Here is a 24,554-nt window from a genome sequence, read left to right on the forward strand (position 1 = left end):
AATATAGAGTTTTTGAACTGATTAGGCATGACTATGATAATTAATTTAAATCAATTAATGGCTACTCAATTAAATTAAAACATATAAACATCCATTTATGTTAGTTTAAATTAACAGACTACTAACTTACTCCTTTGGCGTGTTTAGTTATTTAATTAAATTAAATTAATTTAATTTATTTTGTGTTTTTATTTTATTTTAAATTAAAGCATTGGATTTTTTTCTTATTTCTGTCAAAGTTGAATCCCTTTCTCTTTGTATTTTCGTCGAAGTGGAAAATTTCGATTTATTCTTTTTTTTTTTTTCGGAATTCTGAAAAAAATCTGTGAGCTCATAAAATCTTCGCTAGTTCGGCAGAGAGGCATCTGCGAAAATCACCAGATTCCGGCGCCGGAGCGCCGATGAACAATCAGGTCAATTAGTATAACTCGAATGATTCTCCCGCGGAATTAAGAGTTAGATTTCCGATTTCGAATTCCGTGGGGAGAAGTTTTTGTGAGCTCTTTTGATTTGTTTCGTTCGTACTCCCTGGTTGTTCGAGGGACAGCGAGAAATGTCTAAGGTAGTGTACGAAGGGTGGATGGTTAGGTATGGGAGGAGGAAGATCGGAAGATCGTATATTCATATGAGGTATTTCGTGTTGGAGCCTCGTCTTCTGGCGTATTACAAGAAGAAACCTCAGGATTATCAGGTGAACGATTGGTTTTATGAATCTTGTTTATTTGTTCTTTGTTTGAGTGGTGTGAGAGGTTTTAGCTGAAAAATATGAGTGTTTACAGGTTCCTATCAAGACTATGTTGATTGATGGTAACTGCAGAGTTGAGGATCGAGGCTTGAAAACACATCATGGACATGTGAGTCTTGCTTTTTACCTTTCTCTGTTACCATGTTGTTACTTGGAAGTGTTTATTGGTTGTGTATGTGATATGTTTCATTTTCCTTGGTATGGATCGGAGGAAGTTATTCAGACTTATCTTCTCTTCCCTGGCATATATTTGAACTTTCAATAGTAGGGTGAGAGAGGTTATGAGTAGGAGAAGAAGACTCTCTAGGAAGTAGGACTGGCTGCTAGTTATTCTTAGTTGTGAGGATTATATAATTCTGGGCAGAGTAACTGGGTAGAATAGTTGAATCAGTTGATGGTTTTCCCATTACACGTTAATTTTCTCTTATCATATCCTTGACTGTTATATCACTTATGCCTCTACAAACTCTTTTGGGCTTTTCGGCTCGAATTTGCAGATGGTTTACGTGTTGTCTGTTTATAACAAGAAAGAAAAGAGTCATAGAATTACGGTATGTTTTCTATACTTTAAGAATAGTTAACACCGGATTTTCTGTGGTACTTGGCAATTCAAACTTTTGGGTTAGTTAATATGGAGTGTGTTTCTTGCTAGATGGCAGCGTTCAACATCCAGGAAGCACTAATGTGGAAGGAAAAAATTGAGTCTGTTATAGACCAGGTTAGTCATCTGCCTGCCAGTTCCTGAATCACAAAAGCTTACTTCCCTTTTAGTATTTATATAGTAGTCACTGTTTAAACATTTGTAGATTGGTAGTTTATCTGATTACCTAACTATGTTTTGCACTGGTGCAGCATCAAGAGTCCCAAGTTCCAAATGGTCAGCAGTATGTTTCCTTTGAATATAAGTCTGGAATGGATACTGGAAGAACTGCTTCATCCTCAGAACATGAAAGCCAGTAAGTGCTTATTTTAAAAGATTTCTATATTACTTCTTCCAAATCGAATCTTCCAACAACTCATTGGCTTAAGTTTCTCCAGACTAAATCGGAACAAATTATGTTCTGAATATTATTATCATTCATAAACCTGATCTCCTTGTTATGGAATGACCATTTACATTGTTCAAATTTTAAGTTGTTTGTGGCAATAGTTAGAAATAAACTGAATTTGTCATTTTATTAGATAAAACATATAGGAAGTATACTACCGATCTTAATCTGGGTATGGCTTTTTCCCTAACCGGCTGCTTCAGTCATTCTAAAGATCTCAAATTCACAAAATCAGAATAGGCTAACAAAATGATGCATGTAGAGAGTACCCATCAGATGTCATTCTTTTTGATGTTTGTCACTATGTTTTGTTTATCTTTTTTGTTTTTTTTCTAATATGCATATGTTATGCAAAAAATATCTGCAATTTCCTTCAGATATAGTGCGCCAGAGGATGAAGAGGACTCTCGACGTAGCTTAATGAGGAGGACAACTATTGGAAATGGTTTTTTTCCGAATTCACTTTTTTGTGTTTAAATCTGGTACTGCCATCCGGGATGATCTAATCACCTCAAAAAAACTTGCAGGTCCTCCAGAATCTGTACTTGACTGGACCAAAGAATTTGATGCAGAGTTGGCCAACCAGAATTCCAACAACCAAGCATTTTCCAGAAAACACTGGCGTCTCCTTCAGTGCCAAAATGGTTTGTGGTTTTACAGAGTTTCTAGATCCTGCTGCTACTTCTGAAATGCAATTTAGTATACTATGTTCTCGTTGATAAACAACAATTATGAGATCTTATTTGGAACTTTTGGAATCCAGTGTCTTCATTAGTTATCTCCTCTAGGAACTGGAAGATCGTTTTCAATGCAAAATCAATAGGATCCTCTATATTTATGGGTTCCGTCATTCCCATTGCTTCATTCCCATTGCTTCGTGGTTAATTGATAGGCCTGAATTCTACAATGGAACTCTTGAATGAAAATTTTAGATCTGTTTTTTCTAATTGTAATTGGGTGAACTTTTCAAGTTTTCATTGGCTCAAGGCTCTTACTTTTTTTTTTTGGGTTCATATTTATTTAGTTATTGCTCTTTAGCATTTGGCCTTAACTAGCTCTTGCTTTTTTACACATTTGGCAGGTCTTAGGATTTTTGAAGAGCTTCTTGAAGTTGATTACCTTGTACGGAAATGTCGAATACCTCGTCATTATTATGGCGTAATTTCTTTTTGATTACATTGTAACTTTATATAGACAAGAACCATCATTATAGTGCTACACGTGCAGCCAAGAAGCTGTAGCAGGGCTATGAAGGCTGTCGGTGTAGTGGAGGCAACGTGTGAGGATATATTCGAGCTTCTGATGAGCATGGATGGCACTCGTTATGAGTAGGTGCTTCTCTGCCTTCTATGTTTTCTACTCATAGTCTGATTGTAGAAGATGGCTTGTATTTCTTCAATTTATTGCATTTAGACACTATTATTTGGAAAATTTATTAATTTTTTTCCTTGTGGTTTTATGCATTTTGTTATTAATGTCGGGTCTATGTATATATGTTTCTTTCCTGAAAAATAGTGTCCTGTTCTATGTAGGTGGGACTGCAGCTTTCAGTATGGTAGCTTAGTGGAAGAGGTGGATGGTCACACAGCAGTGCTCTATCATAGACTTCTGCTCGACTGGTTTCCAATGTAAGTTTGCACCTGAAAATAAATTGTCTACTAATAGTCAAGCTAACAAAATGTGATGATTTTGTTCCCAATGAATTAAACCTTATCACCACATCGTTAGGAATATACCAGTATACCACAGAATTGGTTGCCCTCAAGGGCTGTAGGTTTAATGCTAAGGCGTCTTAGATTTGTGTATAAGACTGGGTCAGAAAACCAATTCAGGGTTATTATCTTTGTTTTCATTTGTGATCTTTCTGTTTCCCATTTGAATATTTTTTTACTGTTTCCACGAGCTCTGTTTTATCCTGATTATGACATCAAATGGTTTCAGGATTGTGTGGCCTCGTGACCTCTGTTATGTCCGCTATTGGCGCCGTAATGATGATGGGAGTTATGGTATCTTTCTTTCCTCTTTATTCATGTAGAATCTGGAAAGGTATTTTGATATAGATTGTTGGTTATTTATTTCGCTCTTTCTGTGAAGTTGTGTTGTTCCGTTCTAGGGAGCATGAGAATTGTGGTCCACAACCTGGATGTGTTCGGGCTCATCTTGAGAGTATGTCTACGAAAATAATTGACGTTACTTACTTATAAAATTCTTCTACTCTTTGATGTACTACTATCTAACCCTATTTTTGTTTCACTTAGGTGGAGGATATAATATTTCCCCACTAAAACCTCGGAATGGGAGGCCTAGAACACAAGTGCAACATCTAATACAAATTGATCTAAAAGGGTGGGGTGCAGGCTATCTTCCAGCATTTCAACAACATTGTCTTCTTCAAATGCTGAACAGTGTTGCTGGTAAGTTCTTTCATGCTCCTTTCCACTGGTTTCCTTATGTTCTTTTAGAAAAGGAATTCCATTGGCTATTTAATATCATCCATCTTAATTCATGGTGCTGCTTATCCCAGGTTTGCGGGAATGGTTTTCACAGACAGATGAGAGAGGTCTTCCTACCCGGATCCCTGTCATGGTGAATATGGCATCATCTTCCTTGAGCTTGAGTAAGAGTGGGAAGTCTCTGCATCAGTCTGCCTTTTCTCTTGATCAAACAAATTCTGTTAACAGAAACTCTGTGCTCATGGATGAAGACTCGGATGATGATGATGAATTTCAGATTGCTGAATCGGAACAAGAGGTTTGAATATCGAGCATTTTGATTTTAAAATCTTAAGCAGCATCTGGAATTGAATCGTCACTTTTGTGTATCATTTCAGCCTGAAACTAGTAAAACAGAAAACGATGTCAAGAGACCAGGTGAGCACCCTGTTATTTAGTATGAAAATGCTACTTGAGCCAATTAGGATATCTAATAGCAATGGTTTTTTTGTGCGATTTGAAACTTCTGAAGAAGAACCTGCTCACGACATTGATCTGTCATGCTTCTCGGGTAACCTAAAGCGCAATGAAAATGAAAATGCCCGTAACTGCTGGAGGACATCTGACGGGAACAATTTCAAAGTTCGGGGCAAGAGTTTCGGTGGAGATAAAAGAAAGGTTGCTAAATTTGTCGTCTTATTAATTAAGAATGGTTAGGTTCTTACATCCAACTAACTTTTGTTTCTATACATTTAACACCATACGGAAGATACCTGCTGGGAAGCATCTTATGGATCTCGTTGCTGTTGATTGGTTCAAAGACAGTAAAAGAATAGATCATGTTGCTAGACGCAAAGGCTGTGCAGCACAAGTAAGATACACAAAGCACCTTAATTTTAGTTACCTAAAGGAGAGATTTTCCACTAAACCTTCAATATTCTTCCCATGTTATTCATTAGCTTTTGGATGAATCATAATCACTTAGAACGATTATTGAGCCTTTTGATACACATGTTCAGGTTGCTGCAGAAAAAGGTCTATTCTCAATGGTGGTAAATGTTCAAGTAAGCTTTGCCCATCAACTATTATATTAAGATTCTGAACATTGTGTACAAACCACACAGTCCTATTTATATAGGTGTAATACTGGTATATAAATAGGTTCCAGGATCAACACACTACAGTATGGTGTTTTATTTCGTGATGAAAGAACTCGTACCCGGGTCCCTCTTGCAACGGTTTGTGGATGGTGATGATGAATTCCGAAATAGTAGGCTAAAGCTTATACCATTAGTTCCTAAGGTATGTATATCTCTTTGTGATTACTGCTGCAAGTATGTAGAGATTCTATAGGAAGTCAATTTCACGTATAACTCAATTCTGTGCCAGGGCTCATGGATAGTAAGGCAAAGCGTGGGGAGCACCCCATGTCTCCTTGGGAAAGCAGTGGACTGCAACTACATCCGTGGCCCGACATACTTAGAAGTGAGCATACCCATCATTGTAGTTTATAAATTTGCCTCTCGAACCAATAATAACTCAAATACTTTATCTTGTTGATGTAGATTGACATAGATATTGGTTCATCAACGGTTGCAAATGGGGTCCTTGGCCTCGTTATTGGTGTAATCACCTCTCTGGTTGTGGAAATGGCTTTCCTTGTACAGGTAATTTTATCTAGAAACTACTGACCCATATAACATTTGGATTTGCTCAGGTAGCTTGGGTTATTATTTATGCATACAAATCATGTTGGAATTTGCAGGCAAATACACCGGAAGAACTGCCAGAGAGGCTAATTGGTGCAGTTCGGGTTTCGCATATAGAGCTCTCTTCGGCTATTGTTCCGAATCTGGAGTCAGAATAAACCCTTCAGAAATTACCCATCAAACTTCATATATAAGTTCTCACATTAAGTGTTTGGTGGTTCTTTGGAATAATATTCTTTATCTCTGTCTTCTCTTCTTTTTCATTTGCCTTTGTTTTAATACATCCTTTTTATTTCTTCTCTGTAATGTCAAATTATAGTGAAAAAATAGTTTGTTATATATCTTATTTACAGTGCGTCAATATTGTAATGCGTTGCCTGATCTGTGTAAACTTACACATATCTATCCATTCTAAACATTTTTAAAAAAAAAGTCGTTAATTTGCTATTCATTCAAGAAATATTCTAGTGGATAATATTGCATATGTCTGTTTGAGAAAAAAAAAAAAAAAAATTGCATATGTCCCTACCTTTTACCATTCATGCGTACGCCTCCAAATTTCTTGCTTCTATTTGCTTAACACAAAAAAATATATGAAACTTAAAAAAAAAAAATCCTATTTCTCTTGTATATAATCTTCTAATTTATTCTAAACAAAGCATGTAATCTTCTAGTTAACGAAATTTCTTTGGTTTTCTATTTGAATGGGAAAGAAATCCTTAGCAATAAAGGGGGAAAATAAACTCATGGTTCTAAGGCAATGACTCAAATCACATAGATAAATATGTGAAATTTGCTCTTCTTTTATTCATCAAACATTAACCATTCTCTTGCAATATCCGACATGACTAAATCCTTTCAACTCTCCGTCACCGTTCTATGTATTGTCACCCTTCTATGTATTATGTATAGGTTTGTATTTAAAGATCATCTTTAATTTTATAACAAATTATCTAATTTCCTACATTAACAATTCAAGCTTCTTACGTCAACTATGAGTCATGATAGTTAGATATCTAGATTCTATTTTTTTATTTTTGAATTTCGTAATAACTAGTTCAATTATTTTATGTTAAAGAATTTGAGGTATAATTCTCATGTTTCGTAATTCGTACTACCATTTTTGTTATGAAGGTTGTTCATGCGCTAAAACAAAAAAAGTCATTCAGATAGTTGTTTTTTTTTTTTTTTCAATTTTATATAAGAAACTGAGAATTTATATATGTGTGTTTTAACCATGCATTACTGTAATATAGGGATGGCAATGGGACAGAGAATGGTACCGGTACGTTGTCATGACATGCTAACATGGGGAGAGTGTACACCCGTCAACTGTGCCTTTGTATGTATACTCAAGAGACAAGGCAAGGGTGGCTGCATTCAAGCATACGACAATCGCCCCGCTTGCGTCTGCTATTATACTTGCTTACGCCCCGACCCTAGCTCTTAATTAATAGTATTATTGTATTTCACTAATGAAAACCCAACATCAACTCATATTTTTATATCTTATATACTGTAATAAAACCAACCTTCTAGTAAAGTTGTTAAAAAACTCTTACTAATACAACAGACAGGGCCGGCCCAGTGAAATTTGTGGTCCAATACAAAACAATTACTTTTTAATGGATTTTATAGATAAAAAAATAAAACTGAAACTAAATCTTAAAATTTCGGAAAATAAGACCTATTTTTGCAATAAAAAAGTAGATAAATTTAAAATTTGAGGCCAAATCTATAACTTTCATAAAATTGATGCCTATTTTTGCAGTAAAAATATGTTTTGAGGCCTATTTTTGTTACTAAAAATCTCAGAAAATATGGAGGCCTAACACCCATGTGTCATAAGAATGGGTGAAGGGCCGGGCCTGACAACAGATAAAATCCGTTTATCCTGGTATAGAGTACTTTGCCACTCTGACGTTTGGAGTCTTGTTCAATGACCACCGATGCATGTGCCAACATCTTCGAAACAATATTGGTTGGGACATTGAGAGCCTAAACAAGTCTTATCTGCCGAAATTCGAACCAAAACATAGATCCTGTTTCCAAGTTCTTATACTTATATACTGGACAACATTTTGAAGCCTTTCCTGAGAAGGTCCTCATATCTAAATTTCTTCCGATGATCTTGACGTGGTATCTAATCGAAACTTGCATCCATGCATGGTCGAATATATACATTGGTTGTACAGAGATTTAGCATATCTTGAATGATATAATTACCAAACCATGTGACTGAAACTTAAGGATCAAACTCAATAGTAATAAAAATGATTTTCCGTGATCCGTAGCACCTTCAACTTTAAACCAAACGTAATAAAATATTACAAGTATGTATGTTCTCTGCACATAACATACTAGTACGTTCCCTTCTCACTGGAACATAACATACTAGTTCCGTGGTATATATGTTTTTTATTTATTTTTTATTTCATTGTCTGCCCGAAGTGCCGGGTAATAGAAACTATCTTCAATTTTTTTTACAAAAATAGTTGTATACTAGTATATTAATTAAACTGAATTTAAGATCGGGTTGTATAATGATGATTAGAATTATTTTTTGGAATATAACCAATATCTTTTTTTTGACAACAGAGTAACAAGATTGGCAAGTCAATACGAAGAAACAGTGTTTATATAGTTAACTAAGTGCGGAACTGTGCGAACACGTCGCGCTAAATTATCCGTTTTTCCATTTTGAAAGCGCGGATTGTAGATTAAGAAAAAAAATGCAAACTCCTCTTTATCCGCCTGGATGTCTCATATCTTATATTATTATTTATATTATTATTTGACCAATGATTTGCCAAAAAAAAAAAAAAGTTACACGTTAATCTAATTAATTGGGCTGAAAGCTTCTCGACAATGTCTTTTCCACTTCATGTACAATTTGAGTTTCTTCTTTGGGTTATGAAGTGCATTATATTAATTTGTCTCTCTGAATGATCTGCTTTCTGAAACTGATTGCAAACATTTAATTCAGTTGTCAGTCAAAATGATTTGTAATAATGTATATGTGCAAATTGCTTTGCTAGAAGAGCACGAGCACGAAATTCTCTTTTTCTTGGAAACTATGGACTTTCGGATTGGTTTCCCATACAAATAAACCTTTTTTTTTTATAAGCTTCAATGGATGATTGGTTACTTTTGGCGAAATAAAAGAATAATGAAGTTGACATACAGTTGTCCCAAAATTTTAAATTAATAGAGATTTAGCATATCTTGATGAATGAATGATACAGTTACTATACATGTGACTGAAATTTGATTCAAACTTAATTAAATTAAATGATTTCCCCGTGATCCGTGGCACCTTCATTTTTATGTCAAACTATAAAATACAAACAAGTATGTATTCTGAAATCTTAAAAACCTTCCCTTCTCATGGGAAACATAATAATTTTGATCGACTTTGACACTCTCCTACATATATGTTCTTTTTCTTTCTGAATAATATACTTCATTCATTTACCTTCATTTTTTATTTTTTATGTATATGTGTGTGTGTTCTCACATGCAATACGTATTCTCACCTCAGAATTTTGGCATCATACATCATATACATAATGTATTTACTCATTTGGTCATATAAATATATACACGATTCACCAGTTCTTTTACGTCTGAACTTTCATTAGTACAAATTTTGATCGTAAATCGTATAGTCTTGATATAACAAATCATTAATGCATCGAGGAGGATACGTGTTACATGTGGCATTAACACTGAAAATTATTAATGTATACTATGTGACAAGTTGAAACCAAATTTACCATTTTATATATACAGGAAGATACTGAAGCACTGATTAAAGGGGGAAAAATATGTATATTCTAATGACTTGGTGCAACTGAAAAGTCTTTAAGATTAAATGCTAATTTTACTGAAAAATCAAAACGTGAGTTGTAAATGCCACAACCGTACATGTTAACATCCATTAAAGAGGTTCGAACTCAACGTAAGCTAGAGATGACATTTTGAGGAGGCCATCAAGTAACAACTATCGTCGCATATAAAAAAATTCTGATAATTAGTTACATGTTAGGATGGATTCAAACTTGAGGTTGATATGATCTGATCCGAACAATAGATTAAAGTCTACGGATCGAAATCTAGATAGTTACGCTAGCAAGTTGGCATCTAGATTTTAAATATCTTGAATTTTAGAGTAATTTTATGCGCACAACTACGACAAGATAAATAAAGTGTGTCCATATTTCGGGTGGTAGTTGAAGACTTGAAGAGGCCTTCATGCCTTCATTCATTCAATCAACTGACACTTTTCAACTTTCCATAAATGATAACAGTTTATTATAAATTTTGCATGATATCTTTTTTTGGTCTATATGATACGATTTATACGACCAAATTTGGTTGTACACTACATATGACCGGGTCCGGTAGGGTTGACTTAATATCCGAAATGCAATATTCGATATGATATGTTTTAAAATTTAGGATATCTAGAGATGAGAGATCTCTTATAGCTTATAAACTTTGTATTGATCTGCAAACAAAAAAAATAATCTATAAAAATCGAATGATTTGGTATAAAAACTTATAAAATTCTTGATATACTTGCTTCCGCAGACTAAACCTACTATCTAGCCAAAATAATTAAGATATTTTAGTTAGTTCATATCCAATAACCCAAAACCTGTTTTGGGCGTAAGTTCTTTAACGTTAGATTACTCGAAATCTTAGATAAAACGCGAACTTATGACGATCAAATTAACCGTATGACGTTAAAACAAAACAATCATCAACTTATACAAATATACTTTTGTGGATAAGAATATAGTATGGGAAATGCATGCAAATAATTAAGGGAATATCTTTAAGCATTACTTAAAATGGTAATATTGAAATCGTCAAAGAGACTCTAATCTCTCTCTCCCCCGATCCCCAATAAATAGGAGACAATCGCCACGAAACTTATCATTCTCACAAGTCATAACAAGTCCTTTAAAGTTTAACCCTTTTTTGTCTTCTTTGTTTCTGATAAAACAGAATTCATTTATGGGGGATATCTCGGGAAACGGCTATGGCGCCAGAGAAGAAGCAGTAGTGGTGAATCTCAAGGAAGAAGACGAACATCAACAACAACAAATAGAAGCTACTCGTCTTAACCCAAACCCCTTGAAGAAACAAAACTCTCTCCTCTCAGTCTCTGTCCCTTTCTTACAAAAGGTTTTCTCACTTCTGTTACTCTCCATCTCCAAAAGTTACTCTTACAAGTTAGACTTGAAAACACTCCATCTAAAGCTAATTTACTGGATTTTCTTTTACGCTATGTTTTCAGTTGATGGCGGAGTTTGTGGGAACCTACTTTTTGGTATTCACCGGTTGTGCATCAGTGGCTGTAAACATACAAAATGACAATGCCTTAACTCTTCCAGGGATCGCCATCGTTTGGGGACTCACCGTCATGGTCCTCATTTACTCTCTTGGTCACATCTCCGGTGCTCATTTCAATCCGGCCATTACTATTGCATTCGCCTCTTGCCGCCGTTTTCCTCTGAAACAGGTCATATACATAACACAATTACATATATAGCTGCCGCCTGCCGATATTGTTCGATCAAGTTTTGTATTTATGTGTGTTTTTTAGTTTTGTAAACAAACTAAAGAATATTAGTGTTTTGTGTTTGATAGGTCTAATTTATCTAACGTTTGCTTGTATTGCACGAGAGTTTAGGTTATTTAAAGAAGTAGCATTTTTAATGCGACATTAACTATAAAATAGATGAGTGAAGATAGTTTGAGTGACGATAAATAAGATGAAAATTTTATTTAGTTAATTAGTTTCCAAATTAAACTTTTGAAAAGTGTTTCATGCAAGTTATTTCCACAAATAGTATTCCACACGTACAAAGTCAAAGTTTGTTAAATAACGTCACAGTCTTCTAATACATTGGGTCCCTTAATTAGTTAATGTGAAATTGTAAATTAATGTATTTTTGAGTTTTCTTTGATGTTTTTAGGTTCCGGCTTATGTCATATCACAAGTGGTGGGAGCAACGCTGGCGGCTGCAACTTTACGACTGTTGTTGGGACTTGATCACGACGTTTGTAGCGGAAAACACGATGTGTTTATTGGATCATCACCGGTGGGATCGGATCTGCAAGCGTTTGTGATGGAGTTTATCGTCACTTTCTATCTAATGTTCATCACTTCTGGCGTTGCTACGGATAATCGAGCGGTTAGTATTTTCAATTTTTTCTTGTGTTGAACTGAAATTATATACTAGTCAAATTTGATGGCTTGTATACTCACCCGTCAAAATCTAATTCAATATATTATATATATATATATATATAAAACGTCACAATAATAGGAATACACAAACCCTAATAATATAAAATTATAAATGATCAGAAAAAAAATATATATAATAAATTTTGATTACAAGGAAGGCAAATATTCTAAGTTTCTAACCAAAAATATTAGTATATTTTTTCGTGACCGAAGACATTTTCTGGTTTTCAATTGTTTCTCTATATATTTAGTTAGTGTTGTTAATTAATACTACTGCCTCAGAGATTACATTTGTTTTCTCTGGTCTTTAAATTTATGAGAAAGTTAACATTGGGATCAAATGCTACAATATTCAGATCGGAGAGCTTGCTGGATTAGCAATAGGAGCAACGATTCTACTTAATGTTCTAATTGCTGCGTAAGTTAAATTATCACTCACCAATTCTATTTATTATTAGTGTGCATATACTTTTCTTTTTCCACTAAAAAAATTAAAAAAAAATGATATGAACTTAATTATGTTAATCATTTTTATCAGACCGATATCGAGTGCTTCGATGAATCCAGCAAGAAGTTTTGGACCTGCAATGGTGCACGGTTGCTACAAAGGAATTTGGATCTACATAGTCTCACCAATACTTGGTGCGGTTTCGGGTGCGTGGGTTTATAACACGGTTAGATACACCGACAAACCATTGAGAGAAATAACCAAAAGCGGTTCGTTTTTAAAGACCGTGCGAAGCGGTAGCTCTTAGTTAAGGAGAAAATAAAAAAGCATGGCTACGTTAAAGAAGTGATGGGAATATTTTGGTATTAAGTATTTTCAAAATGAATTGTAACAACTTTCACCATACCATACTCCATACCTTACGTATGGATTCGATATGATATATTAATTGCTACGTTTTCTCTCTTTTACTTAATGCGAAAGATTCTATCTTCATATTTATGTGGAGCTGTATATATGGAGTATTAAAAAAAAATCAATTGTGGAAATAAAAGGGTTTAGTTTAAGCAAAATTGTTGGAAATTGTCAAAGGAAGCACAAAATCCGGAGTCGCAATCATTGCCAAGCGAGCAATACTTTTGTGTCCACAACTTACAAGCCGGGCACATGTTGCTTTGTTCGGAAATATCCAAATTAACATCATCCACCAACATCACCACTCTCTAGTCTTTAATGAGTGGCACACACCCCCATATCATCCACACCTTATAGTTAACTTCCTCATGCAACGTCAGTCCACTCTTATAAGACCAAAATACGCACACAAACCAAACGGAAAGCAGAAGAAAAAAAGGTTAACAATGGCGTCAATTATGATAAGGTTTACGGACCTTGCGTTTGCATGTCCGGCAACCAACGAATATGGTAAGGAGCCAAGGCGAGAATGCGAGCTCGGAATTCGACGAAGACCACTACGGCTCAACAAAAGAAGAAATTATAATAACTAAGAAAAGAAGAACAAGAAACGTAAGAGTAAAATAAGAGCTGTCAAACATCAAACTCATGTACAATAATCACATTCCATTTGGTTTGTCTGAAGGAGAACAACAAATGGTTATGTCTCCGAATAAGTTAAAAGCGGGAATCAAAACATATAACTCAGAATTCTTTTGCACTAATTAAGTGAGTAGTGACTGACTCTTTCGATTCTCAAACGAGCGCCGTGACACAGTACTGTCATACTGACACCTAGATGCCAGCATGAAATATTCCTATGTCGCTTAAACAGGAGAATAAATTACACGTTTATATGTTCTGACAATGCCTTTTGGAAACCCGGTACGTTTTGGCATAACCTGCTAGCTAAACGCCATTCCATGTTTTAAGTACGTCTGTGTACTCTCTATCAACTAAGATGTGTTATCTGTAGAAGATTAGAATCAAAAGATGGACCCTGCTTCTGAGTTCTTCTTTTCTTTTTATAATAGACAACCTTTAAAGCCTTTCCTGAGAATGGTCTCATCTAAGTTTCTTCCAATAAACACAAGTTTGTTTATCCGCTTCTCTTCGGGTCCCCATGATTTGCCTGGGCATCCGTCTAACGTCGAATGGACTCCCTGCAATGGATTCCATTGTCAACTCCAATGGATTTGAATAAATTATTTAAGAGATTAATCGTATAAGTAACGGTTGAACTAGTATTTTCGAGACCTGGAAAATATAACGTTGATCAGAGCTCTCGATGGAGAGAACACCTTTCATTCTGTACAAATCATCACCTTTTTCTTCGATTAATCTTTCTAACCAATCGTCAACCTATACAAGTTCATATAAACAGAATGTGTTAAGGTCAATCGAGATGGCATGATGTACTCAAGAATCAGCTAAAGTAAAGATGGAGAAAAGTAGCTTTTTACCTCATCAAGATCAAGATTTCCTTCGGACACTATGCTAACACTTGTGACAGCAGAGTCATGAACATGATCATGTTGATGTTCTTTGTGCTTTCCTGTATTAGTATTAATGTGTCACCCGTGTATAATGACAAAAGTGAAATTCGAAGATGCTCGTGAAATGATTTAACTTCTAAATTAGATAGGTTACGAAACCAATTTCTATTTGAAAGACTGATCTATATACCATGACTGCATTGGTGGTGATGATGGTCATGATCCTCTGCACAACTCAAGCCATCTGCATTGACTTCTGAATCAATTCTGAAAAGGTATGCTATTTCAGGACACCAACAGAGAGAAAGAAAGATAAGTTAATAAAATTGGACAAAAGACATAGCAGAAGTTACCTCTCAAGATCATAACCTCCAATCCCTAAGACAAAATCCATATCAACATCTCCGAATTTAGTGTGTTTGATGGGTGCCATAGAGTTGATTTGCTATTGATTTTAAAACCAATTAAAGAAGAAGTGTCAATGACAAATGCATCTTCATTCTATTGGGAAAAGTGAGCTCATAGCAAATCAACAGTATTCTATTGGGAAGAAGTGTCTTACCTTGATTCTTTTAGTTAAGTGCTCCAACTCAGGCTCGGATACCAAATCAATCTGCCATACAAAATATAGTTAAGTACTTAACGACCTACAAGATGATTCCTCATAAATTGTATCAAGTGACAGAAATGCATCACAGAACTGGACTCTTAAAAGAAGATATAACAAACAAACCTTATTCAAAACTATACGATCTGCATAAGCAATCTGTTCAACTGCCTCATTCACAACAAATCTCGGTTTCACTTCATTCAAATGCCGCATGGCGTGTTTAGAGTCAACAAGTGTAACAACACCATCTAACTTTATATATCTCGGAAGCAAATCATCACTACAGAACGTTTCAATGACAGGACCAGGTTTCGCAAGCCCTGAGTAAGTAAGTATCACAAAAGAAAACGCAATCTCACTAACAAACAGACCAACAAAAACTAAGAAAGTTTTAGCTTCAGTGAAAAAAAACTCGCAATAACACAACCAAACGGATACCTGTAGTTTCGATGACAATATGGTCAAATCTGTCTCGTTTATTTTTAACCAAATCAAGAAGCATTTTGACTAAATCTCCACGAACAGTGCAGCATAAGCAACCATTGTTGACCATGATAATATCATCAGAGGATGAAGAGTGGCTCGCAACCAGAGATCCATCGATATCAACCTCCCCAAACTGTTTATATATTCACAAATCCTGAAATGCTTAACCAATCTGACTGCAACATTAAGCTAAAAGATACTGTACTTCTTTGACTTTGTGTTACCTCATTTTCTATGACTGCTATACGCTTCCCATGATTTGAAGTCAAAATATGATTTAACAGAGTTGTCTGCAGATACCAACAAATATCTCAGAAATGCGCAGCAAGAGGCAGACAAGTTTCGGGAAGTCCAATAAACAACGAAATTTTGATCCCATATACCTTTCCAGAACCGAGGAATCCGGTGATAACTGTGGCGGGAATGCGAGTATCCTGGTCTGCGACATCTTGCACTGAGGAAAACGATTTGAGGAATGGCTTCGATGGAGGTGAAACCGATATTAAGGAAGTGAAGCTATTGAGGAAACCAAAGAGGCGAGGAGTGAGAAAACTCCGAGAGGAAGATACTGTTCCAGGTCGCGATATGAGGAATCTGGTAGCCATTTTTGACGACAATCCCTAAATCCCTAAAACCCTTTGAAAATAGCAGAGAGAGAGAGAGAGAGAGGGGTTTTGAAGTTTTATTGATTTTTTTATATTACGAACCCGGACCCGGACTCAAAACATTGGTTTAGGTGGAATATTAAACCGGACAAATCGATTTCATCCGATCCTACGCGAACCAAATCAAAAAAAAATCTTATCCAAGACCAAACTAAATTAACTGAAACTATTTAAATAATTTTTGTTGAATATTATAATTTTTTTTTTTTTGGTCAAATCAACATTTTTTTTTTCTGTTGAATATTATAATTAATATCCAAAAAATTTGAATCAAACCAAAATCTCGATCGCAGTCCCTAACATAAGGAAAAAAATAAAGAACAGAATTCATTCTTTTGTATGTAACAAAACCTAAATTTTAACGAGGAATGGCTTCTTGAAGCTGAGGGTAAGTTGAATGAGAAAAGTTTAGGGGAAGTTTTATCAGATGCTCGTCGCCGGCTAGATCACGGAAAGCCATACCAAGAGAATAACCTAAAGCACGAGAAACCGAGACCGCCACTGCATTTCCTATCTGACAATACCTGTAAATATTGAATTGCATTTGCTTAGTAATCTGAAACTATTGTCCTCGGCTTTTGTACGAAAGAACACCAAGTAAAGTACCTTTGCTTCATGGTTCCACAGAACTGGAAGTAATCAGGGAAACCTTGAAGCCGTGCTGATTCTCTTATGGTTAGCATTCGATCTTGCTCGGGATGCAATAACGCCTGCAAATAGCAAACTTCTTAGAGAATGTTTTAAGAATATAAAAGATGTATTCATGTTAAAACATGGAATGGCTTTGAGGGTACCTGATTATGGCAGCTTGGGACTGTTAGAACGGTTGGAACTGTTTCGTCCCACCAAAGTCGGGCAAACGGCCTGCGAATTTAGAAATCAGGAGAGAGACTTAAAAACTTGAAAGTTTCAACACATAGTTTCAGGTGGAGGAGTCTAAGAGTATACCTTTTAGATTTCCCTTGCTGAAAAGTAAAGACGTATTCTGGTACCTAAGGAGGGCAACAAGTGAGCTGATTCAGTACACATATTCATTTTTGAAATTTTGAGAACTGTTGAATTAGCAGACTTGACAAGTAGAATGACATTAGCTGGAGAATTTAATGACAACTAGTGTGTAATTTCATTGATAACTCATGTAATATGGGTAAGGGTAAGGCTCAGTTCATATAAGAGGATTCTTTACCAAAGACTTCCCTGATGGCAGAATAACCGGTTCCATTGATAGATCACGACACACTGTATTGTTTCTGACAATTAACCCTGGAAGATCCCTGAAATTAGCTCCCTGCAGACACTTCTCTTTACATGAGAATCTTTCGGCTCGAGGACTGGGATTGTTTATTAGTAAAAAAGAAACGCGTACCTTCCTCTTTGGGATTTGGCAAACTCGGGCATAATCATCTTCATTTACATGGAACGGCCTGTGATCATGCAGTAGCATTGTCCTTTTGTTACAATTATCAGTTGCAGAGCCTGTCAAATCTGACAATGCAAAACGCGTGAGTAACGTAATGTAATATGCAAGTGAGTGTTCATGGCCTATCAGAACAATGTTGTGAAAGAGACTGTAACTACAGATGGTCCAACTTACCATTTTTGGTTGATCTGATGTATCTCTGAAAATCTGTTTGTGGGAGACTTTCATAAGGCATTTTTTCCCGGTCTTCGTCATTTGACACCTAGAGATGTGACAAGAAAAGAATTTAAATATATATGTAGCCCTGAATTGCAGATGGATCTAGTGGATATGAAACATACATGAGGAAGATCTGATATCGCATCTTTTAGAACAAGAGCTTTTTCAAGTATTCTGGGTTGACCTTCATCATACGCAACTACATTCCGCTGAAACATGAAGACCAAGATGGTTTAAGTTGTAAGAACGACAGGCTTAAGGAAGGAATATGAAGTAAGTACCAGTTAACAATATTTATTACCTCGAATTCCAGTGGAAACCCATATCTGACAATAACATCATGGGTTGGAAGCGGAAACGGAGGTAGGTTCTGAAATCAAATACCAAATAATGTAAGTATGAAATAGTCAGCTTGAGGAAGTTAACAGGCCTATAAATTCACCTTGTTAGGAACAGCTCCCCACATGAAAACTCTAGATCGAAATTGGGAAAGACCATAGCAACCAGCTGTCATGATACCCAACCTTGCTTGGTATCTCATGTTCACAAGACGGCTCAAAGCGTATCGCCCAAGAGAACCTTGGTCCAAACGCAGAATATCAACAACGTTTTCCATCAACACATATGAGGGTTTCAGATACTCCACTATGTCCATGAAAACTATAATTTGCTGATTCCTTTCATCATTCAACGGAGAATCAACATTCCTGTAGCGGTTATAGCCACTAATTCCTTGGCATGGAGGGCCCCCACATATCACACCAACACCACCCTGTTTACAATCATTTGCAAGATTTCTGATTTTTCAGTTCAAATAGATCTTGATAGTACAATCATACAACTTTCAAAGATCAGAAATTCAATTCAGAAGCAAGTTCTTACAGGAAGTGGCAAGATCTTGGACTTAAATCCACTAGTTACAAACTCCCGAATGGCATCTTGACAATTGCTAAAATTTCAAGCAATATTAATTAGATCCAGACAACGAACACTTTTTGACATTGTTTTAAAGCATATACCTCAATCCCTCAGCTAGTTCCCATGTATCTTCGTTGCTGCTGTATCCTTTCCAGTGCACCTAATGAAAGAGTCATGGGTATAATTCATCTTCACAAACCTAAAACGTCATAAGCTAGCAAAGAACATTCCTAAACCCCTAAGAAGTAAGGTTTGATCAACAACATAAGTGCAACATAGGGCATACCTTAAACCTCAGGCCAATTTTTCCTGTCTTGTTAGGATCACCATAGCATATATCAACCAGCTTTTCCACTTCGTACTCGTCAGAGTCTGAATCATCGTCAGTAGATGAGCTACTTTCACTGGTTTTTTTTGTTGAATTTACGGATCTTAATGTATCAGTTCTCTGATCATTATTATTTAACACATAGCGCTTGCATAATCTATCCCACTCCTTCAAAAGTAGGAGGAAGTCTCCAGCAGCATCATTTCTAACCTGCAAACAACGACTGCATCCTTAGATTTGGTATAAGTCTCCAAAATGATCTAGCAATTGTCTCCGAAAGTATTCTGACCTTTGTATTTGGATGGTTCAATTTCAAGCTCTCACAGGCAGCCATATTCTGGTCAACAGCCCATTTCTGGAAGAGCAAAAAAATAAGAAAGGAATCCAGATATTATATGAAACTGAGTGCAAAAATAGCTTTCCAGCCTAGGTTAAAGAGATAAAGACTAATTACTTAAAGCAAGTACCGTCACGACATCAACACCAGATATTTTGGCTCCAAGACTTAACCCAGTTGACATTCCACCACAACCGCTGTAAAGATCAAGCACAGGAAGCTTTCCGCTAAAAGAATTCTTATTCAAAATAGTTTCAGTGGATTTTGTAGGTACCACATCGGCGCAACACTCATGCTTGTTTTCGGACGACTTAGCTGAGACCAAAAAAAAAAAAAAGGAATGTTCAAGCTTCTGTGCCAGGATCTTATATAAAGACAGTGTAGAACTGGTAAAAAACTGTGGCATGTGTTTTGCATAAAGAAATAAAGAGAAATAGCTATAACCGTTTCCAATCGACAACTCATAAGCTCATATGTACATAATACACAAGCACTTACGATTTCTCAAGGTTCGAAATGTTGAATACTCCACGCAATACTCCATATCAAAATAGTAGTCAGATTTTATAGAATTGGGCTTCAATCCTGCCTGCAAAGTCATGAAACAAAAAAATTCAAATGCAGATTGTAACAAACTGATCAAATCTGTAAAAATTGTAAGCGAAAAAAAAAAGAGAATGAGAGAGAATGAGTTTGACTCAGCATACCCTAGGTGAAACTTGTAAAACAGTAACTCTAGAAACAAGACAATCTACTGGATTGTCATTCATTACGGTAGAATAGAAGAGACGCCTTTTGTCATGATTAGTAGCCTGCTGTTTCATTACCTACAAACATTAGACAAATGAGAAACTAGTTGTTGCGACGGAAAGAATTAAACAACCAAGAGAGAAAAAACTTGTATACACACTGTATCTGTTGCTCTGTAAAACCACTGAACTCGAAAGTAGCTTTCTCCATCTGTTGTCTTAAAAAACTCTACTACCTTGCCAACATAGTTCTCTTTTTCTTCTTCACCCTGTTCCATATTGGAGATTGACATGTAATTAGCTACGTAATTTATTTTCACAAAGGCATAACATTCTAGAAAATTCAAGGCTCTTGAATGAAAAGTGGTTTGATCCAATGAAATAGTGAAAACTGAAAAGCACCCCACGGTACTGAGGTAAAGAATACCATATTCATAATAAGCATGTTTTACCTTTATGCAGGCAAAGTCTCCAAGGCTAAAGGTGTGCCCGTCGACTTTTGCTTGCCAATAATGGCATTCCACATTTGCAACAATCTTGTTTTCGTCATTTCTTCAAAAGAATCGCTCAGGATAATGAATGTATAGTAGTATCACGAACGATATATGAAGGAAGAGAATATTATAGAAAAAAACAATGAGTTGATAAAACATCAGTACTTACTCTGATCGTTGGCCTGTATTCTTAGATTTGCGTTCCTGAAAATTAATGAAATTTATAATCAGAAATGAAACGGATATTTAGGGAGTGAAAAGAAGGATATGAGGTCCTTGTTATGTTAGATTACAAACATATACTATCTTATAGGACTGAAAAAGACACAGATTTTTCATGTACACACCATTAGACTATGCAATCTCTATTGCTCAAATTTAATTTTGCAACTTCCGGAAACAATTTTTAAGCAGCAGTCAAGTGCAAAGCAATTAATCAACTACCTTGAGATCATATCTCCAGCGCCATCTTTCTTGAGCCTCTTCGCAAGAAATTGGCTCTCCAATGAAAAAACAGATACTGTGTTTGTCCTGATCTTGGACAGCCGTCCGGGTTACCCGTTCACCCTTTCTCTTGGTTGATTTTGTTGGACAATTCAGATCCAATGAAATGATTTCCTCATTTCCCCCAGAGGAGAGAGTAGATCTACTTTTGACTTGTGTCAAAATATCTCCATTTGAACTTCTCATATACAAATATTCAACAGAAGACTGTTCATTGCTGTCAGAGAGATAGATCATAGTAGAATTTACATGCATCTCCCTATCAATTCCCTTATCAGCAGCACCACAAGCACTAGTTTTACCCTGAAGTAAAGACCCGATTGCTTCTGGCTCCACTAAACCGGTCGTCATAGTTAATCCATTACTAGTACCATTTTCGCTAATTTTTAAAGACCTAGTGTGAATATCATCCGCATATAGGTCAGAAGATCTGGGTTCTCCTAACGTTCTATCCCTACAACCATTTACATTTGTCTTGCTGCAACCCGAAGATGAAACTAATAGCTCATGCTTGGATGAAACAACGCCATCACCTTCACATTTCTTTATAGCCTCACAACAGTTATCATTCTCACTAATTTGCACCAGCTTCTCAGTTCCTCTCACCTGTTCCGCAGCACATAATGCGGGGCCAAAATCTTTTATTGTATTCACAGTTTCTGTGTGGCCATTTTCTACAACTCCAGATAGCCTTGAACATCTTTTGACTGAGCTCCCAGATGCCAGAGACTTCCCTTTTTCCCTAAACTTGCCTAGAATTTCTTCTCCCTCTTTCTCCTTTCCCTTCATGAATCTTAGAGATCTCCTTATTCGTTTGTTGCAGCCGAGACTCTGGTTAGAACTCTGGATGCATGAAGATGATGCATCACTGCAAACTTTCCTCTTGGCTGGATCTCGCAATCTTGATCTACCTTCAGCAACATTGTTCTTATATTGACACTCGGAAATGATTTCCAACTCCAGGCTCTTGCCAATTCCAGCTATGCCTCTGCATCAATTTCACAAGATAACAATATCTAAGAACTAAAATCATCATTTCAGGATAATTTCCCAAGCAAAGTTGAGTTAGAGCTTACTGATGTTCATCTGAAGATAACCAATTCAAAACTAATTCATATATAACAAATGCTCTGAAGCTATCACTTACTTGAATGTTAATCCCTCAGAATCTGAGCTTTCCTTCTGCATCAATCCATAAAAAGAACGATGATTTTTAGTTCTTCGTTCGTATCAGTCAAATGAAATGAAAACGAAGATTAAAACTCTCGAGAGCACGATTACTATTTCCGATCACCGGAATCGAGCATACATTGTTGAAATTTCCACTCGTCGCCGTAAATCTCGGCGACCTCCGAAGCTGACAGCCGTTCGTCAGCATAAGCAGCCGATGCGGCTTACCACGGGAAGACTTCCGCTGCGAAACCCCACCTTCTCCTCCTCCTCCTCCATTCTCTTTAGGCGAGTCACAATTGGATCTCCTCAAACTCATCTCTCCGAGCTTCGTGGCTTCTTCTCTACTAGACGACTGAGCAGCTCCTTCTTCGGAACTGGGTACCCAGAGGACGAGAGCGAGGCACTCCGGTTCGGATCTAGAAGAAGAATTGAGATCCAATTGAGCTCGAGAATCTTCTGACTCACATTTCGCCGGCGATAACATCGGAGAAGGTGAATAAAGAAGAAACGGATCCAAAATTAGCCAATGAGGATGAAACTGAAAAGGGAAGATATCAAAGTGAGTGTGACTGGCTGACTTTTTCTACCTTTTTGACTCCTTTTTGCTTTTTTTTTTACTGAAACCAACTGTCACGTGCCACGCATGATCTTCTTTATAATATTTTTTTTTATAATATTATAGTTTTAAAATATTTTTTTAAAAATATATTTTAATGATTTTTTTAGGACAAAAATGCATGTGTTCAAGAAAGCGCTAAGCGGTATCTGGGCGGTGACCCATCGCCTAGCGTCTAGAACGCTTAGTCTGGACCTAAACAATTTATAGGCGGTTTGGGTGTTTACGATATAAAACATTATATATATAAAATATGTAAAAATATATGTTAGAAAAATACAAAAATTATAAATTATAAACAAATGTAAGAAAAATACATTTATTTAAGTTATATTAACACCATATAAATGTTTATAATTACGAATACAGATATAAAAATTAATAATTTTTAATATATGTTTTTTAAAATCAAAAATAAATATTAAAATAAAATTTATGTAATTTTAAGCGGTTTAGGCGGTCATCTAGGCGTCTGTTGAACGCCTAGTGCCTAGACGGCGCCTAAGCGGCTGCCTAGACCGCTTTTTTGAACACTATTATATATAGTACAACTCTATAATTTAATCGACATATTGTAGTAGTCAGGGGCGGATCCACATAGGTACGAGGGGGTGCAACTACACCAGATAAATATAAAAATTGTTTGATTTTGTATTAACATTGTTGATATAAGTGGTTTAGTGGTAACGAGTGCACCACATGATTCAAGAGGTGAAGGGTTCAAATACCCCCTAACTATAAGTCACAATTATTTATGGGTGTAAGTATTTGCCATCAACAAATGAAGTCTAAAACCGAACTACAAAACTTACTCAAGCAATGCAACAAACATGGAGTCTAGGTTACACAACAAATTATATAGATGGTAGGATATATCGTCTAGTCAATATTTGTAGGTGTTCATTTATTTATTTTATGTTTATACAAATATTAAACAAGGACCCGCCCGATGTGTGGGTCTAAAGTTTTATAAATTATATTAAAACTTGTTGTACGTTATTTATAAATTTCATTTTTATTATAATACACTTATTTATATCCATTTACAAATTTTTATGTATGTTACCATTACAAATATTTTTTTTACACCTAAATATATTCTATGTTACAAATATATTCACCCACCTAAAAAATGTCTATATGAACACATTAAGCCAACTATTTTACTTTCACTTCTGCATCTATACTATTAAAGCAGAAGTACTCACTAGACTCAAATTGGACCATGACTTTGTTTTGGTACGTTTTTCATTAAAAATGATTAGAGAATCACTTAATTTGATTAAATTAACCTATAGTCATGATTTATCTAAATAACTATTATATCCCTTGCTCGATCACTTAATTACGACCGGGTCGGGACGCGGATCCTCTTTAACCCGGAAATAGAAGAAAAAAAACTCGCGGATCTGTTTGTACTCCAGGTTTATAATATTCGGAT

The 24,554-nt window shown here is 35.8% G+C and overlaps 4 protein-coding genes and 1 pseudogene across 15 annotated transcripts; 3 read left to right on the top strand and 2 right to left on the bottom strand.

Moving 5' to 3' along the window:
- Window positions 1-134: 134 nt before the first annotated feature.
- On the top strand, window positions 135-6,191 carry LOC104723155 (protein ENHANCED DISEASE RESISTANCE 2). 7 transcript variants are annotated; one of them, XM_087472130.1, is made up of 22 exons: window positions 135-691; window positions 780-854; window positions 1,243-1,296; window positions 1,398-1,463; window positions 1,598-1,701; window positions 2,172-2,239; window positions 2,322-2,438; window positions 2,876-2,916; window positions 3,022-3,126; window positions 3,327-3,422; window positions 3,736-3,800; window positions 3,889-3,960; window positions 4,053-4,208; window positions 4,319-4,545; window positions 4,625-4,664; window positions 4,762-4,904; window positions 4,996-5,097; window positions 5,246-5,290; window positions 5,388-5,528; window positions 5,616-5,711; window positions 5,792-5,893; window positions 5,992-6,191. In XM_087472130.1, exons 9-22 carry the CDS (start codon window positions 3,107-3,109, stop codon window positions 6,091-6,093), a joined length of 1,407 nt encoding a protein of 468 aa, XP_087328256.1. In that variant the 5' UTR covers window positions 135-691; window positions 780-854; window positions 1,243-1,296; window positions 1,398-1,463; window positions 1,598-1,701; window positions 2,172-2,239; window positions 2,322-2,438; window positions 2,876-2,916; window positions 3,022-3,106; the 3' UTR covers window positions 6,094-6,191. The 7 variants fall into 7 exon arrangements, with proteins under 7 accessions (XP_087328256.1, XP_010439772.1, XP_010439773.1 ...); XM_010441470.3 differs by having other exon boundaries at window positions 137-691; window positions 3,022-3,122; window positions 4,759-4,904; XM_010441471.3 differs by having other exon boundaries at window positions 192-691; window positions 3,022-3,122.
- A 588-nt stretch (window positions 6,192-6,779) lies between these two features.
- On the top strand, window positions 6,780-7,385 carry LOC104727924 (putative defensin-like protein 139 pseudogene; annotated as a pseudogene).
- A 3,408-nt stretch (window positions 7,386-10,793) lies between these two features.
- Window positions 10,794-13,217, top strand: LOC104723156 (aquaporin NIP1-1). Its single transcript, XM_010441473.3, has 5 exons — window positions 10,794-11,128; window positions 11,241-11,465; window positions 11,923-12,141; window positions 12,554-12,615; window positions 12,736-13,217. The coding sequence occupies exons 1-5, from the start codon at window positions 10,958-10,960 to the stop codon at window positions 12,950-12,952; spliced, it is 894 nt and encodes a 297-aa protein (XP_010439775.1). The 5' UTR covers window positions 10,794-10,957; the 3' UTR covers window positions 12,953-13,217.
- A 460-nt stretch (window positions 13,218-13,677) lies between these two features.
- On the bottom strand, window positions 13,678-16,400 carry LOC104723157 (uncharacterized). Its single transcript, XM_010441474.3, has 10 exons — window positions 16,074-16,400; window positions 15,915-15,980; window positions 15,643-15,823; window positions 15,328-15,524; window positions 15,157-15,207; window positions 14,948-15,039; window positions 14,785-14,861; window positions 14,562-14,653; window positions 14,356-14,460; window positions 13,678-14,261 (listed from the first exon to the last, which is right to left on the bottom strand). Exons 1-10 carry the CDS (start codon window positions 16,293-16,295, stop codon window positions 14,124-14,126), a joined length of 1,221 nt encoding a protein of 406 aa, XP_010439776.2. The 5' UTR covers window positions 16,296-16,400; the 3' UTR covers window positions 13,678-14,123.
- A 204-nt stretch (window positions 16,401-16,604) lies between these two features.
- LOC104723158 (DNA (cytosine-5)-methyltransferase CMT2) lies at window positions 16,605-23,138 on the bottom strand. Of its 6 annotated transcripts, XM_087473384.1 has the most exons (24): window positions 22,634-23,022; window positions 22,472-22,506; window positions 21,265-22,312; window positions 20,990-21,024; window positions 20,779-20,878; window positions 20,488-20,595; window positions 20,285-20,404; window positions 20,076-20,166; window positions 19,852-19,892; window positions 19,708-19,774; window positions 19,530-19,595; window positions 19,199-19,450; window positions 19,014-19,072; window positions 18,877-18,943; window positions 18,437-18,766; window positions 18,296-18,364; window positions 18,117-18,203; window positions 17,950-18,037; window positions 17,722-17,840; window positions 17,542-17,643; window positions 17,304-17,347; window positions 17,150-17,219; window positions 16,962-17,065; window positions 16,605-16,879 (listed from the first exon to the last, which is right to left on the bottom strand). In XM_087473384.1, the coding sequence occupies exons 9-24, from the start codon at window positions 19,869-19,871 to the stop codon at window positions 16,714-16,716; spliced, it is 1,710 nt and encodes a 569-aa protein (XP_087329510.1). In that variant the 5' UTR covers window positions 19,872-19,892; window positions 20,076-20,166; window positions 20,285-20,404; window positions 20,488-20,595; window positions 20,779-20,878; window positions 20,990-21,024; window positions 21,265-22,312; window positions 22,472-22,506; window positions 22,634-23,022; the 3' UTR covers window positions 16,605-16,713. The 6 variants fall into 6 exon arrangements, 5 of the variants coding, with proteins under 5 accessions (XP_087329510.1, XP_019087808.2, XP_087329509.1 ...); XM_019232263.2 differs by having other exon boundaries at window positions 19,708-19,892; window positions 22,634-23,138; XM_087473383.1 differs by having other exon boundaries at window positions 19,708-19,892; window positions 20,484-20,595; window positions 22,634-23,062.
- Between the last annotated feature and the right edge of the window lie 1,416 nt (window positions 23,139-24,554).

The sequence above is a fragment of the Camelina sativa genome, chromosome 11 (genome assembly GCF_030686135.1).
Source record: "Camelina sativa cultivar CO46 ecotype springtype chromosome 11, ASM3068613v1".
In the NCBI taxonomy this organism is placed as follows: domain Eukaryota; kingdom Viridiplantae; phylum Streptophyta; class Magnoliopsida; order Brassicales; family Brassicaceae; genus Camelina; species Camelina sativa.

What these genes read in the sequence shown, in the direction of transcription:
- LOC104723155 (XM_010441470.3), top strand. Translation starts at nt 554, where the DNA reads ATGTCTAAGGTAGTGTACGAAGGGTGGATGGTTAGGTATGGGAGGAGG. An exon ending in TTGCTGAATCGGAACAAGAG is followed by an intron (nt 4,546 to 4,624) that starts GTTTGAATATCG and finishes GTATCATTTCAG; the next exon opens with CCTGAAACTAGTAAAACAGA. An exon ending in TTATACCATTAGTTCCTAAG is followed by an intron (nt 5,529 to 5,615) that starts GTATGTATATCT and finishes ATTCTGTGCCAG; the next exon opens with GGCTCATGGATAGTAAGGCA.
- LOC104723156 (XM_010441473.3), top strand. Translation starts at nt 10,958, where the DNA reads ATGGGGGATATCTCGGGAAACGGCTATGGCGCCAGAGAAGAAGCAGTA. An exon ending in GCCGTTTTCCTCTGAAACAG is followed by an intron (nt 11,466 to 11,922) that starts GTCATATACATA and finishes TGATGTTTTTAG; the next exon opens with GTTCCGGCTTATGTCATATC. An exon ending in CTTAATGTTCTAATTGCTGC is followed by an intron (nt 12,616 to 12,735) that starts GTAAGTTAAATT and finishes CATTTTTATCAG; the next exon opens with ACCGATATCGAGTGCTTCGA.
- LOC104723157 (XM_010441474.3), bottom strand. Translation starts at nt 16,295, where the DNA reads ATGGCTACCAGATTCCTCATATCGCGACCTGGAACAGTATCTTCCTCT. An exon ending in TATTGTCATCGAAACTACAG is followed by an intron (nt 15,525 to 15,642) that starts GTATCCGTTTGG and finishes TTACTTACTCAG; the next exon opens with GGCTTGCGAAACCTGGTCCT. An exon ending in ACTTAACTAAAAGAATCAAG is followed by an intron (nt 15,040 to 15,156) that starts GTAAGACACTTC and finishes TAAAATCAATAG; the next exon opens with CAAATCAACTCTATGGCACC.
- LOC104723158 (XM_019232263.2), bottom strand. Translation starts at nt 22,981, where the DNA reads ATGTTATCGCCGGCGAAATGTGAGTCAGAAGATTCTCGAGCTCAATTG. An exon ending in CGAGTGGAAATTTCAACAAT is followed by an intron (nt 22,507 to 22,633) that starts GTATGCTCGATT and finishes GGATTGATGCAG; the next exon opens with AAGGAAAGCTCAGATTCTGA. An exon ending in GAACTAGCTGAGGGATTGAG is followed by an intron (nt 18,944 to 19,013) that starts GTATATGCTTTA and finishes TTGAAATTTTAG; the next exon opens with CAATTGTCAAGATGCCATTC.